The 19,603-nt window shown below is 39.8% G+C and overlaps 1 protein-coding gene across 6 annotated transcripts in view; it reads right to left on the reverse strand.

Moving 5' to 3' along the window:
- The window catches only part of ankhd1 (ankyrin repeat and KH domain containing 1), a 34,808-nt gene that overhangs the window by 8,675 nt on the left and 6,530 nt on the right, over positions 1-19,603 (reverse strand). For 3 of the 6 annotated variants that reach the window (XM_049466178.1, XM_049466177.1, XM_049466175.1), the window contains exons 2-16: positions 11,332-11,485; positions 7,576-7,732; positions 7,132-7,294; positions 6,756-6,903; positions 6,368-6,601; positions 6,141-6,235; positions 5,674-5,911; positions 3,248-3,439; positions 3,042-3,151; positions 2,836-2,923; positions 2,326-2,453; positions 1,983-2,126; positions 1,671-1,773; positions 660-1,562; positions 370-503 (exon numbers count right to left, since the gene is read on the reverse strand). In XM_049466178.1, the coding sequence (XP_049322135.1) occupies positions 370-503; positions 660-1,562; positions 1,671-1,773; positions 1,983-2,126; positions 2,326-2,453; positions 2,836-2,923; positions 3,042-3,151; positions 3,248-3,439; positions 5,674-5,911; positions 6,141-6,235; positions 6,368-6,601; positions 6,756-6,903; positions 7,132-7,294; positions 7,576-7,732; positions 11,332-11,485 (2,991 nt within the window). The remainder of the gene's footprint in view (positions 1-369; positions 504-659; positions 1,563-1,670; positions 1,774-1,982; positions 2,127-2,325; positions 2,454-2,835; positions 2,924-3,041; positions 3,152-3,247; positions 3,440-5,673; positions 5,912-6,140; positions 6,236-6,367; positions 6,602-6,755; positions 6,904-7,131; positions 7,295-7,575; positions 7,733-11,331; positions 11,486-19,603) is intronic. The other 3 variants (XM_049466179.1, XM_049466176.1, XM_022676179.2) reach the window with 3 other exon arrangements.

The raw sequence follows: 19,603 nt of genomic DNA on the forward strand, positions 1-19,603 counted from the left end.
TACTTGGTACTTATAAAGTAAAGTACCCGTTATGATCCATAATGAATCCTGCTATTTAGTAGGCACTTTGAATCCATTTAATTTATTTACTTTTTTTTTTAAGTGAGGTTATTTCAATTAATCAAATGATTAATACAAAAATCTATGATACATATGATTTTTGTTTTAACTGATGTAAAACTGGTAAAACTGTGATGGTTTTGCCAGTTGGCAGCCCAAACCAGACAGTGAAGACTTTAACAGCAGAACCTAAATCCTACATTGTTTAAGGTAAAAAGCTCAAGGAAAAGAAAAAATTTAGCCAGCCTGAGCTACCCAGTTCGGTTTCACTTGAGCATTCCCATTTCAGTGGCAGAGCTCAATGCTTACATGTGCATCGATGTCAACGGACGGGTAGAGCGGGAGCATGGAGGGTGAAGAGACAGTGTTGATGGGCGTCTGTGTTGTGGACTGAGGTATAGGTGAGGTCGTAGTGTTTAACATAGGCACTCTGCTGCTCACTGCTGCAGACAGGATGAGAAATCAGCCATGAATGTTACAAAAAAAATAAAAATAAATAAAAAATCATCATCACAAAACCATTATCACAAATTATAGGGGGATCTGCCAAAAGCAGGTGAAATCCAAGAAGCTGCAGATGTCAACTACTGTCCACTCACCTGCCATGATGTCATCCAGCGTGTCTGTGAGCGTCTGTGCGGGCGTGGCCACCATAAGGCCATCGGGCGCCTGTGCGAGAAGGCCAGGCCCCAGGCCTGACAACGGCTGGCCCAACATCACTCTCTGCAGGTCCGGGCTGCTGCTGCCTGGGTACTCTGCACTGCTGAAGTCTGTGGACTGCTGTGCTGCCAAGGGCTGAATGGGGACAAAGCTGGTCTGCAAAGGGGGAGGCGTGGGGCCTTGCATGGTGTGGGGCTGAGGCGGCGGCGGAGGGGGCAGCTGTGCAGACTCACGATAAAGGATAGTGTCCACCTGCGGCAACTCAGGGTAGTCTCTATCCTCATCGTCTTCATCCTCATCGTCTTCATCGTCATCATCCTCCTCGTCATCCTCGTCCTCCTCATCTGCAGGAGCCGCTTGGTGGTCCTCCTCATCGAGGTTGCCCTCGCCGTCAGTGCTGGAGCCCAGCTGTGTGGCTTGGAGTGGCAGGGGGGTGCCGGGCGCTTCCACCCCTGCCACCTGCCCCGGCTCCTCCTTGATCCCCTTAGCCTCCATATACTCTTTGGTGAACTGCTGCTGCGTCTTGAGCTGCAGCTGCCGCTCCACCTTCTGCAGCTCCTTCAGAATCTTCTTCTTCTTCTGCACCTGCTCCTCTCGGCTCTTCTTAAGCTCCTCGATCTTGTCTTTGGTGAGCGGCTCGCCCTGGATGAGCTCTAGCGACTGTAACTGGGCCTTTTCGATTGCACTGATGCGCTGGCCAAGCTCATTCAGCTTTCCTTCCGTCTCCTCCACGATGCACTCCAGCGGTTGGTACGGGTGGAAAGGTGGTAACAGGTCAGCGTCCAGTCCCCCTGTGGCCACCGCGTTGCCCTGCAAAGAGCTGAGTCTCTGCTTGGACATACCTGGAGAGCAGGTTAAATAAAACCATCATTCAAACAAAACAGAAGAATAACATTTAAACTAGATACAGTATATTGACATTTTGGTACTAAACTGAAAAGATAACCAACCTTTGTTTGTGACTGGTGGTGGCGTAGCGATAGTGGAGGGTACTCTGTCTGGCTCCTGGGGAGGTACCACCATGGCCAGGGCTTGGAATGGAACTCGAGGTGCCTGTGGTTATGAAACATTGGAGGGGAAGGGAAAAAAAAAAAAAAAAAAAAAAAGTCACAAACCAGAGACACGTTCATCATTGATTAAATTAATCCGAAAAGTAAGACCTCCCCAGCTGTTTTTCATACATTATCATGATTTGCATGCTTGTGTAAAGCTTCTTTGGATAGTGAGTTGATGGCATACTGAAATATGATACAACTTCTCACCTGAGACGTGTCGTGGGAGGGGGGCGTGAGCTGGGACAGGTCCGGTGCAGGGACTGACAAAATGTTGTTTGGGTAGTCTAGCAGGTAGGACACCACGTTCGTGTGACCACCCTTAGCAGCTTCAATTAGCATCGTGGAACCATCCTATTAAAAAGAGAGATCAATGCCCAATTAGTTTCAGAGAAATCTGTGTATAATCTGGTAAAGAACCCCATTAACTATGTCCAAAGCAAAATACAAAGAGTATTAACCAAATATATTCTATAGACTTCCAATATAACCAGGCAGAAATTCTGCTGAAAAAGTAAAATTCTTAAGTATCAACGGAGACTGCTGGACCCACCTTCAGTCTGTGAGTGGGATCTGCACCATGAGCCAGCAGCAGCTCCACCACGGCCAAGTGGCCTCCAGCACAGGCCAGAGACACCACAGTGTGATCATTGTTGGCCGTGGCTCTGTTCACATTAGCACCTAAAAGCAAAAAAATTAAAATAAATAAACAAATAAATAAATAAATGGCTAACCTGGACCGAGAGAAGGCTAATGTTTAGCAGTTGGGAGCTAAATGACACGCAGGTCAATCAAACTGTATGATAAGATAATTAACTGCTATAAATTCAAAAACGTTATTAAAAAAAAAAAAAAACAATTACATGATTACATAACTTCAAATGTATAGAAACACAAATATGGGATTGGAATAATCAACAAGAAAGATTACAAATAGATTAGTAGATCATCCTAAATCTACTTAGATTTTATACATAAACAAATAAAACGGTCATCAGAATGAAATTAATTCATGCTCTTTATATCAAATATACTAAATTATTAGACTGTAGTGGACACCAACCTTTACTGATTAGGAACTGTACAGTGCAGAGGTGTCCTGCTCTAGCTGCTTTCATCAGTGGTGTCCTTCCACCTTCTGACTCATGTTCCTAAAAAGCAAACCACATATATTAAAATGTAAAAAATGTAAATGTAAAAAAAAAACAAAAAAAAAAAATCACTAGAACAGTAGGGGGAAAAATACAAAACAATTCAACAAACACACACCAGGTCAGCCCCAGTCTGAAGCAGCACATCGGCAACGTCTGTGTGTCCGTTTTCACAGGCATACGTCAGTGCCGTGTCCCCCGTGGCTGTAGTGGCGTGGACATTAGCTCCTAGAGAATAGAGAGCAATGAAACATGTGACCCTCGAACATAATTACAAGAACAGCTACATTAAAAACAACATACTTGAAATATGAGAGGTCTCACCAGCAGCAAGCAGGTACTTGACCAGCTCCAGATGACCCTCCTGCGCAGCCTCCATGAGAGGAGTGGAGCAGCCGAGCTCAATGTCCGCTCCAGCTTTGATGAGAAAGTCGGCCACCTCTAAGAAGCCACCGCAGCAGGCCAGAGTCAGCGCAGTCTCCTGCGTCTCCTCTGTCTGAGCGTTGATGTTGGCACCTGTGCACAGTACACCATGGAGAGAGCTCATTTAAACATTCACATAACAGCAGGATCAAAAGGATGATGTAGAAAAGTAAAAAAAATATGTTTATAATAATATAAATAATATAAAATATTTAAACCCTTTAGAACAGGGGTGTCCAAACTACGGCCCGTGGGCCATTTGTGGCACGTTTCCTTTTTTGGAGGTATTTTAGAACTAGAATAAAAAATTGGCCCGCTGTTAAGCAATGTTTGAACGCTAGGTGTCAGAAACGGCCAAAGAGTCAAAAAGTGGAGAGGTTACGCAGTTTTAGCGCAGAAAAAGCGGGCCAAAGAGTCTAAAAGCGGTGACAGTGAAGTTTTAGCTCAGAAAAAATGGGCCAAAGAGTCTAAAAGTAGGGGAGGGTGCGCAGTTTTAGAAAAGGAAAACGTGCCAAAGAGTCTAAAAGCGGAGAGAGTGCGCAGTTGTAGCGCAGAAAAACAGGCCAAAGAGTCTAAAAGTTGCCGTAATTAAGGAGTTTAATATTAAGAGACATCATGAAATGAAACTTCAATTTGAAAAATCTTAGTTTACACTGTCAAAGATAGATAAAGATAGTTAGTCAACTAAAATGATGTGTAAATGAAAGTAATCAGGAAAATGTATTATTTAAAGTGGTATATTTCATTGTTTGTTTTATTATAGAGTCTGAGGCCCGTGACTTCAAATATATTTCTCCTTCTGGCCACCCCTGCTTTAGAATATACAAATTAAATGTAGGAAGTTTTGATAAAGTCTGATGAAAAACTAAATACATATTAAGCTAGTGATCTGATAACACATTAAACTGATCAGAACTTTGCCAGATCCTCTTGAGCAGTGGCTTTAAACGTCTAATAAGCAATTAAAAGTCTAAGAGTCAATTAAAATCCCTCTAAACCATGATAAACACAACACATCAAGGAGAAATAAATGAAGCAAGTTCTTAAATGTGGTGTTGCAACTTAAAATAGTTTTATTTAATTGTGCAGTACTTTGGCTGACATGATGTTTTAAGTGCTACATCAATAAAGCTGTCTTGGTTTATTGTGTATAGATTCACCATCGTATCACCTCAGTAAAATCTCTGTGCCGCTTATGTTAGAATACCCTTAAGAAAGTAATGTTACTGGCCACTTAACTGCTGAGTGTGCATTCAGGAAACACACACAAGCACTACTAGTACAGCCGGTTTGACAAACCGATGGGACGGTCAAATGGACAGACAAACAAACAGACAAATGACTATATAAACAGACGGACAACAGACTTGGGACATCCCAGTTTAAAGTCAGAGGTCAAAAACGCTGTAATGTAACAACTGTTTATTAGAAATGTAATTATTGGTCATGATATGTATATTATTTGTGCTCAAGAGAAAGATTAATCTATCATGGTTTTAAGTTTCCCAAAGCTTTAAATGATTAATAAATACCAACTGATTTTATTTGAGTTAAAAAGCTACAGAATTACCTGAGGTCCTGCGCTACATATTTTAAACATATGTTGAGCCAATCTGGCTAAATTTGTTTTACAAGAACAAGATACTATATACTTTAAAGATGTGTAAACTAAAGCCCACTTTGGCCACCAATTACTTATTCTCTCTGTATCACTTATGCCCCTCCAATGCATGTGAAGTCAGCCACAAATTCTTTTCAAACTGCTGCTGACAAGCATCACTGAATATTCTAGCTTAGATACAACAGCCAACAGATGCCTGTGCTGATCAACACCACACTAGAAGAAACATAGGGAGGAACTTACCTCAACCCACCCCTGAGAGAGCAAAACCAAATGTGTTAAACTAATGTTTAAAGTTGTGGAAGTGCAATGTAGTCTATACAAGTTAACATAAACAGTTTTCTAAGTATGAATAATAATGATAATGGTTCTGATGGTTCCAAAGCCCTGTGTGGATTTACTATACTAAATATATGTAAAAGGCTCTGGTTTTACATGAATACTCAAATATATTTGATTGATCTGTAATCAAAGTCTTATTTTGTCAGATTACAGTTTTCAGTCAGTTTAGCACAGTGACTGATTGTGTGAATTATTAATAATATTAATTGGTGTTAACCTAGAATCTGTCCATCACATACCCTTACTTCATGTGACGCCAATAGAAGAACAAATAGAGATTTGATTTCTGATGGCAGATCATTTTACACAGGGATCATAAAATATAACTCTACACAAGACTGAGAACCATGGCCGCTGTGTATACCTTGTGCCAAAAGCAGAGCTACCATCTCCTCATGGCCTTCACGTGCAGCCTCCATGAGAGGAGTGTAGCCCTCATCGTTGACCTCTTCGAGGTTGGCCCCTCTTTCGATCAGCAATGCTGCCAGCTCCACATGCCCGCCGCAAGCTGCTAGTGTCAGTGGAGACTCAAACGAATCTGCTGGCATGTTAACCTGTGCACCACTGTCCAAGAGCAACCGCGCCACTTCTACATGCCCATCCTATACAGAAAAGGTAGGAAAAAAATCGAATGAGTTAAATAGTCCAAATATTATTCTATACATATTATCCCTTTAAATTGTCCCCTCACAAGTCTGCGTGCGGCACCCCTGTTATAAAAAAACATCAAGTATTGGTTACATTTTGGTAGCTAGCAAAGTGCTGTTTTATATAAAATTCCAGACCTGCAATACAAGCATAAATGAAACAAAAAAAAAATTAAAATCCTACCATGCAGGCTTCCATAAGGGCTGTGTGCATCTCATCTGTCTTGTGCTCCTGGTCAGCTCCTGCCTCCAAGAGAAACCGCACCATGTCCAAGTGCCCTGCATCAGAGCAAGAAGACTCACAGTCTGTGCCTTTCACCATCAAACTATAGATTTTTCCCCACAGCTTGGATACACCTACATGTGTGTGCATATGTAATGTTCAAACTACAATGGAAGTTTTTGACAAACCTTTGTAGCAGGCCAGTGTGAGTGCGCTTTCTTTGAACTCGTTGGAGTGTGTGTTGATCCCGGCGCCATACTCAAGGAGGACACGTGCCACCTCCACGTGGCCCGCACTGGCCGCCTCCATTAGAGGCGTGTGGCCGTTCTCATTGTGATCTTCAATGTTGGCTCCTTCCTTCAGCAGAACTTTGACCACGTCGAGGAAGCCTCCCGCACATGCATACGTGAGCGCGGTGTTACCTGGGAAGCAGTAGAAGGAGGAAGAAAAACATATGAGACGAGAGAAACATAAAAGCTTGACTGTAAATTATATAAGATGCATTTTTCAAGTACTGATGATGACTTTATACTTCATTAGCAAGGTAAGATTATTGAGAAGAACTTGCTGAGGCACCTGTTGAGGACTGTGCGTTGACATCTGCTCCATGCATCAGGAGTAGTCTGACAATGTCTACGTAACCGCCACTGGCAGCAGCCATGAGAGGCGTGATATCGCCTTTGATGCCCCTGTCCTCAACGTTCGCGTGCATTGCCAGCAAGACCTACGAATAAACATAAAACACATTCAAATTACAACCTTTTTAAACATATTAAGCTACAATGAACATCAGAAGAGAAAGAATAGATCTAAACTTAACAAAAACATGAAGATCCACACAGAAATAGAGGCCTAGCAACATGAAGTACTGCATATGGATGTAGGCAGGGCAACAGCAGCATAAAAAAAGACCAGTGTGTGTGAATAACAGAGGCAGTGTGCACCCCCCTACCTGTGCAAGCTCATAGTATCCAGCGGAGCAGGCCAGACACAGCAGGCTCTCTCCCTCTTCTGTGTGCTCGTTGACGCTGCGGCCCTCGTCCAGCAGCTTCCTCACCGCGTTCACATCTCCGTCGGAGCAGGCCTCAGCCAGGCTACGGCTAAAAATAACCAGACTGCTACAATTACTGCGACTGTGCAGGCGAAGCTAAGCTAGCTACACTGACTGGACCCTTCAGGAATCTTACGGGCCTCTACAGATTATAATACAAAATAAGCAGGAGTGCAACTCAGCTAAGCCTCAGGATTAAATTTATGCATAGTCAATAGCTTACTAAGTATACCTCACAGTGTATTCAAATCAAGACCTGCTTTACTATGGGTTTATGCAAAAAACTAAACTCTGTTATACAAAAGTGCAAAAATATGGTGTGTGCATGTGAGAGGAGATGCCTACTTGTCTGCCTGGCTGGCGTTAAGTGTGTTTTCTGCCCTCATGCGGGTGAGGGCGGCGGCAGCTTCGTCCAGCGCGCAGCTCACTGATGACGTCAGGCGGCGGAGAACCTCAGGATCTGCGAAGGCTTTGCCATCAGCAGTGGAGAGTTTACCAATGCCTGCAGTGTCCAGCCACACAGCAGCAATTCACAGCACCCAAGGCCAAATGCATAGGTGGTTAGTGCAGGCCCAAGTCACACACACAAAAAACACACACACACAAACACACACACACAAGAAGACACAAACCTTGGTTAGCCATATTCAAACCATGCAGATTGGTGTAATGCACAAAAATCTCATCCAATTTCACGAATCTGTTGTGAAACTGGCTGGTCCCTAAAGTGGTTTTCAGTGTTCTCTTTACTTTTCTTTTTTTTTTGTATAATCCAATATGTTGCATAACTACATTCTAAGCACCAAGAGTATTAAAGTACAAACTTATAAATTATCCTAATAAATATTGCAGATTTTTTATAAATATATAGGTCAAAAGACATGAGCATGTTAGAATCATACAAAATCATCATATCAGCATTTCATTAGCATTTTGGTTAATTTTATTCAAATTACAAGTGATCAAAGTTTATGGTTTCTGAATCTCTGGAGTTTGACTGCAACATATGCAATATACAGAAAAAATATTGGGACATCTGCTTATTCATTGTTTCGTCTGAAATCCAGGGTATTAAAGAGAGTTGATTCTGTTTTGGTTGGAATAACTGTCTCTACACTGCAGAAAAGGCTTTCTGCTACATTTTGGATCTTGGATAAACACCTTACCTCATCAACTTCATCAAAATGCTGTCGTCCAAGACTATGCTTAATCCCTGTGTGGGGAAGCTGCCCCATAGTGTACTTAATTGTCTGTAGAAAGCATGAACGAGAAGCCAGGCTTTGAAACAGTAAGCATGATGGCCACTCATGAGATTCCTTCCTACCTACAACTAAACGGATATCCGTCCGATCTATTATTCAACAGCCGGCCTTTAAAACATCACTGCTGGAAATGTAAATTAGGGACAGCCCATTAGATAAACGACACACAAAAAAGTGATGTAGCCTTACTGGTAGGCCTGTTACAATAATTATTTTACCAATATATCGCACAATACTTCGACAGGACCTTTGTATTGCCCATTAGTGAGAAAGTGTATTAACACAAATGAGCCTGTATGTCAATTTGGTTTAAAAACTGCATAAAATAAATAAAAAAAATACAAAATAATATTTATTTAGGGCATTTACCGTATTTTCCGCACTACACGGCATACTTAAAAAGTCCCCTTATAATCTGGTAAGCAGTAAAGCCACTTTGCTGAAGTACAGCGTTATAAAGGAGTTTCACTTTAGTGTTCCAGCACCAAAACTGGAGCAGTATTAGCATTAGCCGCTAACCACGCTAAGCACTAGCTCTTTTGCTGTTCAAAAGTGAGTATAATCGGACTGTAGCCTGCAAGTTTATTGTGTTAAAACAAGCTACGTGGGACAAACCGCTAGCTAATATCACCTTGACTTATTAAAACACTCAGGGTTCCACAGTGTAGCGCTGTCAGGTGGAATTAGCCACTAACTGTGGCTAACTAGTAGTGCTAGTGGTTAGCTGCTAATGCTGCTGCACACAGGCTTAATAGAAATCTGGAAATATAAACTTAGTCTTAAATGTATCGAAACAGAAGAGAGAATTTTTTTTTTAAGAATTACAGTTTTGTTTACATAGCTCAGCTTTACAGATCTCTCAGACCAGCAGCAAGACCTGCTGAATTAGAAGGAAAACATTACGACACCCTTGTTCCTTAGTAGTGTCGCACAATGCGCCTCATAATCCAGTGTGCCTTATGTATGAAGATAGACCTTATAGGGCAAAAAATACGGTAAAGTGTGTTTTTTTTTTATGTCAATGTCTGTTCATTTTCAATTAACTTAAAGAGTTCATTGCTTTTATTATAATATCAGAGGCATACATGGTCTTAAAATAAATATATCATTTATTACAATAACTTCTGGTACAAACATAAATTGTTAGTTACAGGCCTACCTATGGGCAACACCAAGTGATGTCTATGGTATGGAATAACAGCTAGCGAAAGAAAACATGCCTGAATAGCCAGCATAAATAGTCAACGACTTATTAACTCTTGCTTTAGACAATGACTTGACCACCATGACAGTAACAAAGGCACACAGAGAGAGCATAGAAAACAAAGCAAAGCATTCATAGACAGACATGAACACAGCAAATCTAACAAAACCATATAAAAAGAAACACGTGCCCAAATGCTGTACAGACACAGATAGGGACACTGATACAGTGGACCATGTACAGACACACACACTCGCTGAGAGGCACATAGAGCATTGGTTTACTAAAGGCCACTGCTGAGTCATGATGGGAGCTGGTGCTGCTCTATGGAAATCCATTGTTCCTGCTAATCTCCCCTATGCTTCCCCTGCAAGCTAACTATCTGCTCACGGGGTTGGGCTAGCCTGTACCAGTTCACCAATGCCCAGCACACAGAGGCAGGCCTAACACGCTGAGCCGCACCCAGGCCGCCACAGCTGAACTTAATGGTCAGTGACATGTAAATTACACCTTGGATATACCTAAAGTCAAGCGCAAGCAAATGTGAAGTTGCTACAAGAGTTGTAACAACTCTACCTGTTGGTGTCTGTCCTGTTTAAAAACATTCCCCCCATGAGCCCTAAATCTTTCAGTGGGAGGCTGCAGATCATTAACATGTACACTAGGGCCTTTGAACCACTGACACACATGCTTTCAGACCTGTAACACCACAACAGGATGGGAAGCATGTAAAAATAAACACAGGCTTTAGGGATTTGTGTAGCTATACTGAGCAACTTGCGCTCATTATATAGGTATCTCTATCACTGTCCTCTCAGTAACTCTGCACAGTGACGGGTCAGTTACTAGAGTGAGTTTTCCCAGGAAACACTTCACTTGTTCAGCATTAGCCAAAAAAGTTAACCTTTTAGCAAAAAACGCACAAGAAAAAAAAAAGATGTATTTTAAGAAACTCGGACCCCATTTACATCCGGCCGCATCATGCAACTAGTATCTGGATTGTATCCTGTTAAGATTTTAACCACATACATTAACACTCCACTGTCAAATCTGTCTCCAATATCTCTGACGGAAAACTGACTGCTGTGTATAATGCACTTATTATGTGGCATCCAGTTGTTCATCTGTTCAGCCTCTTCCTGTGCTATGCTGGAGGAGGTTGCTGTCTTAAAATTCTCAATTGTATATGTGGTCATCTTCACATACACACAACATGTGCCCATGTGGAGGTGTTTGTTACTCTGTGAGCATTTTGGTTGACAAATGTGTCTTGCAGAATGCTTGGACAGATTAAAGTGTTTACACTATTATAAAATTTGCCTCAAATATGCTGCAGGCCACTTTCTGAAGTGGTTATGCGATTTGATTTGTAAGTTTAAATGCATCTTGGGTTTGTTACCATTTACATTATGTGGCTCGGTCTTATGAAGATATAATCAGGGTCCATCATTCTTAATTTACAGAAGACGGATACAAAGAGACAGTACTGCTTTTGTACACACAGCTGTTATATGCTTGGAAAACAACCCACAGACTAGGTGAGTGACGGCATGCAGAGGTGTAAGAACAGTCAAGACTGCTTTCTAAAAGAGGCAGGTGAAGGTGGGCAGATGGAGAGCTCTCAGCAGGACATACCTGCTGCTTCTAGTAACGCCTCCAACCGGGCCTGTGTTTCTGGATCTACTGTTCTGAGGTCTGCTCCGTCTGCTGCACTGGAGAGGAGCAGCTCTGACGCCGTCTTTAGCACAGGGTTATCCAGGTCTTCCTGGTCCAAGATGAAAGACTCCACCTGCAAAACGAAGCACAATGTCAACATTTTCTTATCATCCTAAAACACGCATGGCAGTAAAACAGAATAAAAATGTATATGCAAATGGTTCAAAATTAAATCTTAAACATTGTATTAAACCACTGTACTAATGGTCAGAGTCGATCATAATGACACTTTAATTAGAGTTCCCCCAGTGTGGACTAACGGAAACAAAGTGCACATTATGACAAATGAGTACATCGTGAATCATTGTATCAGAAGGCTTCATTTATTTCATTGTTATCATTTCAAATCTAATGATTCAGAACCTGAAAGCACAGAAATTTCTCTCAACACCCAAAGTAAACTTAAAATAATCTTTTAAAATAAAGTTGAACGGACTACATGATAGAAACTTCTTCAATCTTCCCCAAGATTGCTTAAAACACATGGTCTCCCTTCTTTAGCAGCAACAGGTAATTAACACACGAGGGCACTAGTGACAAAGTTCACATTGCCCACAAGGTCCGGCCCTCCAGGCCTGTTGCCTAGAGACGGTACACGCAGTATTTAGGCCCTGAGCCTCTGTGGAATTACAGTAAGCACCAAGATGAGCTGATCAGCAGGTTTCCCCTCCCCTTCCCTGTACACGTCCTTGACCTCCACGCACCTGCCGCTCCGCCCCTAAGGAAGTACGTCCTGCACAGTCACAGCAAAAACAAAACTGAGGCAAAAACTACACAAGTCAACAGAAGCAGCAAAGCAGCAGTCCAGCGTGTGCAAGTGTATGTGTCTGTCACTGACCCTCCGAGGCCTTTCTGAGGCCTTTTCTACAGCAGCTGAGCTAATCTAAGGAATTACTGCAGAACTCTGAGCAGTGGACTGGCAATGGAGTGCATGGGAGCCTTTAATGAAATTAAATGTAATAAGATCTGATTTAAAACTTAAGTATTCTGATGTGTGCTTTCATTCATGGCAGAGTTCAGCGATTCCCAAGGCTTGCTTTATAATGTAGCATTATAACCTTTCTTCTACATATGACGAGTGTTTGGGGTCATTCAAATACACATAAAAATAACAGTACTGATACACTGACTTTGTATACAAATATTTTTTTAATTATAAAAACTATATATTGGAAGTTTTTACTAAGAAAAACAAAAACAGGTAAAACTTTTGACATCCAGTAATGATGAACTGAGCTAGTCCCATTCTTTTAGTTGTTTTTGAATGAAGGTACACACCAGTGCTGACAATGCACATCAACATGAACTGGCTTTCAAGGACTATAATAGTTTTCAAAGCACTACAGCTTACGACTTTAAATTAAAACCAAAACAACATAAGTAATATATGACTTGCCTTGGAATATACATTAATTGCAAGATTCCAGATTTTTTCCACTTTGAGTAGCATGAGTCTGCACAGTTCTGTATCTGGTGTGCCTTGACCTTAAAGCTATGATCAACATTAACAGGCTGAAAGGAATCAGTTCCATTTTTGTCAGGGTTTGCTTAATATATATATACATATATATATATATATATATATATATAAAATTAATAAATAAATAAATACAAGATTCAAAGGCATGTGATTAGTCTGACCGGCAAGCCCAGGTTGTGTGAGAGAGAAGGTGGCTTTCCTGCAATCACACCGACCCTCCTCTGCTTGTGGCATAACCAGCAAGTTGATTTGCTTGTTTTGATGATGGGCGGGACAATACACTGAGTGCTGTATTTTGTAAATATGAAGTCGGTCTTAAGTGTAAACTACAAAACAATATTGGCCAAATTTTAACCAGTGAGTGGTTGATATATACAGTCAAAATGTCTTAACCAAGGCAATGTGCATAAATGTATCAATCTACACAAGCTCAATGTTTTAAAGACAGATCTGTTAGTCTTACAGACACAAACAGGTAAAATGTGAACCACCAAAATAGACTAATCTGATCTGAGCAAAAAATGGACTGAACTGATGAGGCTTGTAATGTAAATGTAGTCTTAGATTAGACTATATGAAGCTAAATGATGTGTCCTGCAGTGTTGTTTACAAATATACGAATAATTCTATTTAATCAAATTTCAATTCAAGTTTATTTCACACAATTCTACTTCGTCACAAAGCTTAAAACTGTTGCTAGCACACAGACACACAGTAGAAAGATGTTTGCTCTGAGCTCACTTAGTCAGCTGGTTTGTATAATTTAAGAGGTCTTGGCATTTAATGCTGCCAGATTCCACAAAGCCATCGCAGACAACACTAAAATACAAAATACACCACAGTGCCACTCTTCTGTTTATGCCTAAGCAGCAGGCAAGTCTTTGTTGACCACAAAAACAGTGAAACACTGCAGCAGAACATTTTCAATGGGAGGGGTCTTTCATGAAAAACGTTCACAGGAGTTGAATGCATGGACCAAAAAATTAGAAAGACTGCCAGGAATTAAAAAAGGGGAGAGAAGGGAAATGCAGTGAGGCCGGGTGTGGTCAGCAAAAAGTCCATCTGCAGTGAGAATAATTAAAAGCATATAGGGGCATCTGAATGTGCTGAGGCCATGGAGTGGCTGGAACAGTTGGGATCCAAGTCTGGGAAGTATCCATCTCTGAGGGTAAGAGGCTGAGAGGGAGGGAGCAAGTGAGCGAGTGAGCAAGCGAGCAAGCGGGAGAGTGAGAGAGAGTTTAAGAGGGAGAGAGAAAGGCCGGCAGAGGGAGAGGGTGTGTGTCGGTGATTGAGTTTAGGAGAGTCTCCCTCACAAGGGAGTGCAGGCCACATCCAAACAAGTGACTCTCATTACCTCATCCATGCACTAAAAGGGGAGCGGGAGCAAGAGCATGAGCAAGAGAGACAGAGGGAGAGAGAGAGAAACATGAAGACCCTCCCTGTTTAACTATCACCACATCTATATCAGTGTTAATAGCTGCTGGCTGCCACAGTATAATATAATAGTCAAGTTTTCTATTGATGCAACTACAACAATAGTTCAATAACTTTCTTTCAATTAAATATCGTAAACCAGGGTAGAATTGTACACAGGTATTTGGGTACTCAAAAAAAAAGTTTGATCTGTTCTTTTGGGGTCAATATCAACTGATTAATGCCTTTCAGTTTGATTGCCTCACTGCAGATATGCATCAAGGTTGCGGAAGATAAACAGTATATTACCTTTCCATGTAAACTTTCTAATGCATCATGATGCGATGCTTCAGTTCTTTTCAAGTTCTCTTCAAGTTCTTTCAAAATACTGTCCAAGTACAAGCTGAGAGAGTCCATGAATTCTAGTACAAAAATGGCTGCTTTTCTAACTTTACAAATTCCATAATTCAATCTTTCCGCCACATGATTCCTTTAGCTTTTTGACTTTTCCTAACATACTGTGTTTTGTTCTAATACTCTGCACTACGATTATGGACACTTGAGAGAGGAGTCCATCCTCAACAAAGAACATTTGTTTCATGCATTTTATGCATATTTGAAACAAACAAACAAAAAAAACAGGCTGACAAAACAATGGCAGCACACAGTAGAGTTCAACACTGGTATTAATGAGTATTGGGGGGAAATCAAATTGCGTCTCACATTATAATATCAAAATACATTGACAACAATAACAACGGTACTCAATACACGGCAAGACAATTCTTATACAATACTTCATAGCACCTGTGTTAATGAAAAGGATAAAATGCTTCTACATAAGTAAATACTAGGATTTATTTATTTATTGGTGTCAGTTTCACAGGGCAAAATATTCCTAACTGCAGCTTTAACCATTCACTTAACTAATGCCACTCCGTGGAGTAATGAAGCAATAACTAATATGTTAAATTGGGAAACAAATTATAGGGAGTATAGAGCGCCTATATTTCAGTAATAACGATATCAATACCAATATTTTAGCCTTAGCCTGTCTGTTCTCCAGCCTTGATGAAGCCACTTCTATCCACCATTAAAACTAATACCACTGTCCGTCAACAGCCATCAACAACCTTGAACAAATCTAAAACTACACAACAGTTTAAAATTTTATGCATCTTGTATTTGTGTTTATATGAACAATTTATAACTGAATACAAAATATACAAAAACTCAAGAGAAATTCAGGCCCGTACTAAAATGAGGCATCATTTGGAAAATTTCAAGACCATGAATGATATTAAATACTACTTATATTGCCCATACTGGAATATATGAAAACACACATGCAAAAAAAATAAAAAATAAAATTACGATTGGTCCTGTCTTGTTGCAACGTAGTGGAAAACACTGCCTTTTCTGCAGCAGCCTGGGATCCAATTCCTAAACACAGTACACTACCAGTAAGAGCCCCTGGGTAAGACTATTAACGTACATTTACGTAGCTTTGAATAGGAAAGTCAGTCAAAGGCAGGCACAGAGAGGCAACAGAATAAAAGCCGTGTTTTTTATGAAATTGGTAGTGTATTTTCAGCTTTTCAGTACCAAGAACATAACAAAATGACTTCAATTACTTAGATATCAAACTTATTAATGGTCATCGTACACAAACAGGCCAGTTAAAGACATTCTGGAAGCAGCCAGGCTTAAGGTAATTTTATGCTCCCCAAGAAACAAAAGGGGTTGTTGGTGAGCGCAAATACATGGCTAAGGTTCCTTTTTATTTCTCCACAAACCGTAAAAACAACTGCAAGAAAATTTTAAAGCATTCCAAAGAATGTAAAATCAAGTTCTTAAATTTGTACCCTGTGCAGCAGTGACCAGAGCTGAAGCCAGGCTCACCTACCCGGCTGGTAGACCCAACCCCTTCTCTCAGACCAGGAGCCACAAAACACCCTTATTTGAGTTTACAGTGCAGCCTAAAAACAGAGGCTCAGCAGATTTTTCCACTAGATACCTAGTTTGCTTAGTAAATGTAAATGTTTTAACCAAAAAAAGTGCAGTTCATGTAGGTTCAACTACAACTCTGAACTCCATGTAATGGGCAGACAGAGTGACATGCAAGTTCTGCAGAAGGTTGTTTCCAGCCAAGGCTGTCAATCACTTATTTTTTTTTTAAGTGTAACCTTACTCTTGTGATACAGATGCATGGATGTGCCATATTGTATCATGCACATTAATATCACAAAACATTCAGATACATTTAAAAAAACATATTGTGGCATTTTCAAGCATATTTTAGTAATTGTTTTGCTTTTTATTTAATTACTTTTGTTTGTTTGCTTGTGGTTTGTGTGTGCACTAAATATGTTGGATATTAGTATTGTGGTACATTTTTGTTGACATTTTTAATAAAAAAATACATATCTATTTTGTTACACTATTATTTTATACAACATCAGAGTCTTAATAAGATAATTTGAAAAAAAGGGACAAATATTTATAGATGTTTTTTCAATAATGAAAGTATGAAACTCATTTACAATAAATGAAACATAATAAATAATATTTATTTTGAAGCAGTATTATATTCTTCAAATTAATTTTTAAAAACAGCATGTTTTTTTACATTCCTAAGAACACTGCTAGAGCAAAAATAGAAACATTGCACTGTCCATGATATTTTACAGTCATTGATTCAGCTCTTCCATGCAGTCAGAGTCCACAAAAACAAATACACCAGCAAAGAGAGTACTGACAGCAATAACCTATGGTCCACATGTGATTAAACAGACCACACATGACTCAGGCACACATACAACACACACAATATACACATTCCTCTGCTACACTTAACTGTGTAGGTTTAAGATTTTAACTTACGCCCAAAACTTCGCCCAGCACCTCGAGGTCCTGTTAGTTTGATAACCCAGAATATTGTTGAGATTGTCATGATGTACGGTCTTTAGTATATTTGGGTGGTATACTAATAATATATACATTTCTGAACATTTTACAGCAAACTTTTTCTGTAACAGAGTAGCCCAGTCTAACACACTTGAAACAACATATGAACCCCGCCAGTAATTTCCCAGGAACTGTCCTAGGTTTAGTCCACGTTGCTGCTGCAATTTTACCAGAATTCCCACTGTGATTTATATCAACACCTAACCCAATCCATTTTTTTACAGTTAAATAAACACCCAAAGTGTTTGTACAAAAGAGGCTACAGATGAGCATGAATGAAACAAGCTTTGGATTATTTATATTTACTTTACATATTGCTGCAGTTCTTACTCATATTGCTGCAGAATCAAATCAAGTGTGTGCTAAACAAAATAAACAAACAGTATATTCTAAATTTTATAATTAACAACCTTATATTTATTCAGATTAATGATAGCACATGCTAAATTCAGTCTGCCAGTGCAAAAAAGTGATTGCAATGTGGATGGCATGAAATAAGAAGATTGTGTGCAATTTTTTTTATGTGGTACTTTCATATGTGGCAGTGAAATTGGATATATTTACACCCTGTTTTAAAAATTTAAAGGCTAAAAAAATTAATTAAAGAGAACGCCAGCTGGTAGCATTTGTTAACAGATCCTAAAAGTGACTTAGCAGTCACGGAAATCTTTGATGCTACCAGCTACAGAGCAATTCAAGGCAGTCCTGTAATGCAGGTCAGCGCACTCCTTTCCTATCATGCACCCTGACAAGGGGAGCCTACAAAATTATTTTTAAATCAGTTAAATGTGAATGATATCATTGTTTCATTGTTACATTTTACTTTTTAATTAATGACTACTATATAGGTATTACAGCAAACAATTGGACATGTATTTTAGCTCACTAGTATCTTAGATCTACAATAACAGAGCTTACATTATCAGTACAAAAAAAAATACTCTAACTTACATGAGTGCATCATAAGTGACAACGGCCTAATAAAAACATCTAACACCAGTAATAAACAACTTTTAAAAGCAAGAGGAACTGGTCATCCTCAGGCTGACTTGTCTGACCTGTGATATCGTCTGTTATTTTAGAAATGCTGGGTTCTGGCTCAAACTAAAATGGCTAAACAGTAGTCATGTTTAACTAGCTAGCTGGCTGTGTTTGATAGCGTCTCTTCAGTTCTGTTGATGCCACTACCCAGTGTGCCCTTCAACAGCAGCGACCTACATGTAGCAGGATTTTTCAAAAAAATATTATAAATAAATAAACTAATGTCTTTTTTTTTTTTTTTTTTACAATGTAGCTTAGTTACTTACTTACTTAGTAATTACACAAACATAAGACTTACCTGGCCTTTTTAAAGCATTATCTGCAATGAGCCCAGCTGTGAGCCACTCGAACTCGATAGCTTCTGTGATGTTGGTGAATGTGAAACCAAAACTTTACATGAAGCACAACTTTACTGCTCAGACAAATGTTGGCTCTGTCACCTAAAAAATTGGTTTGGACAGAAAATCAGTTTTGTGCCACTATACCAGTTACGTGACAAAAAACACACAATTTTAAATAAACCAAAGGCGAAGTTGTGTCTAATTTAAATGTAAAACAATAGTGACATGATGGTGAGTATCACAAAGGTGCACGTGACTTATAATAAACACAGATTTGAATAATTTCTATGACTGATATGTTCAAAATTTACATCAAATTAACCTGTTGTGTAAGAGTTTTTACATGTGAATTGATGTGCTGAAGTTGTTTTGCAATTACACCACTCATACACCAGTTAGTGAAGGCAAAAGGCAGAGCAATGGCGGCAGAAACACGTTGCTACCTAAAAGGCCTGAAAAGAAACATCAAAACACACCTGTCAGGTTGCTGTTTTTTCCTGATTGACTCTGTATTAGCGTCATAATCACTACCAGTTGCCATTAATGCTTTAATCAGTCAATCATAAAATCTGAATTTATTTGCAATTGTGGTATCAGGCTTTGAAAGTGCCTCAACAGGTCATTTAACCAAGTTCAATAAATGTCTGCAAGATGACCGATTTGTACACTAACATGCCAAAAGCAGCCATATTTAGGGTCATATTTATTTAAGCTAACTTGAAAGGAGTATATTTTTTAGTCTAATTCTACTTTTATGTGGAAACATTTCATAGATTTCTCCCCCTACACACGGCAATAAAGACATAGCAGTAAAACGCTGGTCATCACTTGAAATATGAAGCTTAAGTTGCCTTCTTGAATTTAAACACTTATTTAGGATTAAATCACAGCCAGTGCGGCTGAACAAACAGACATCAGCAACGCTGCTGGCACTAGCTGGGCTGAACCA

The sequence above is a fragment of the Astyanax mexicanus genome, chromosome 17 (assembly GCF_023375975.1).
Source record: "Astyanax mexicanus isolate ESR-SI-001 chromosome 17, AstMex3_surface, whole genome shotgun sequence".
NCBI lineage: Eukaryota > Metazoa > Chordata > Actinopteri > Characiformes > Acestrorhamphidae > Astyanax > Astyanax mexicanus.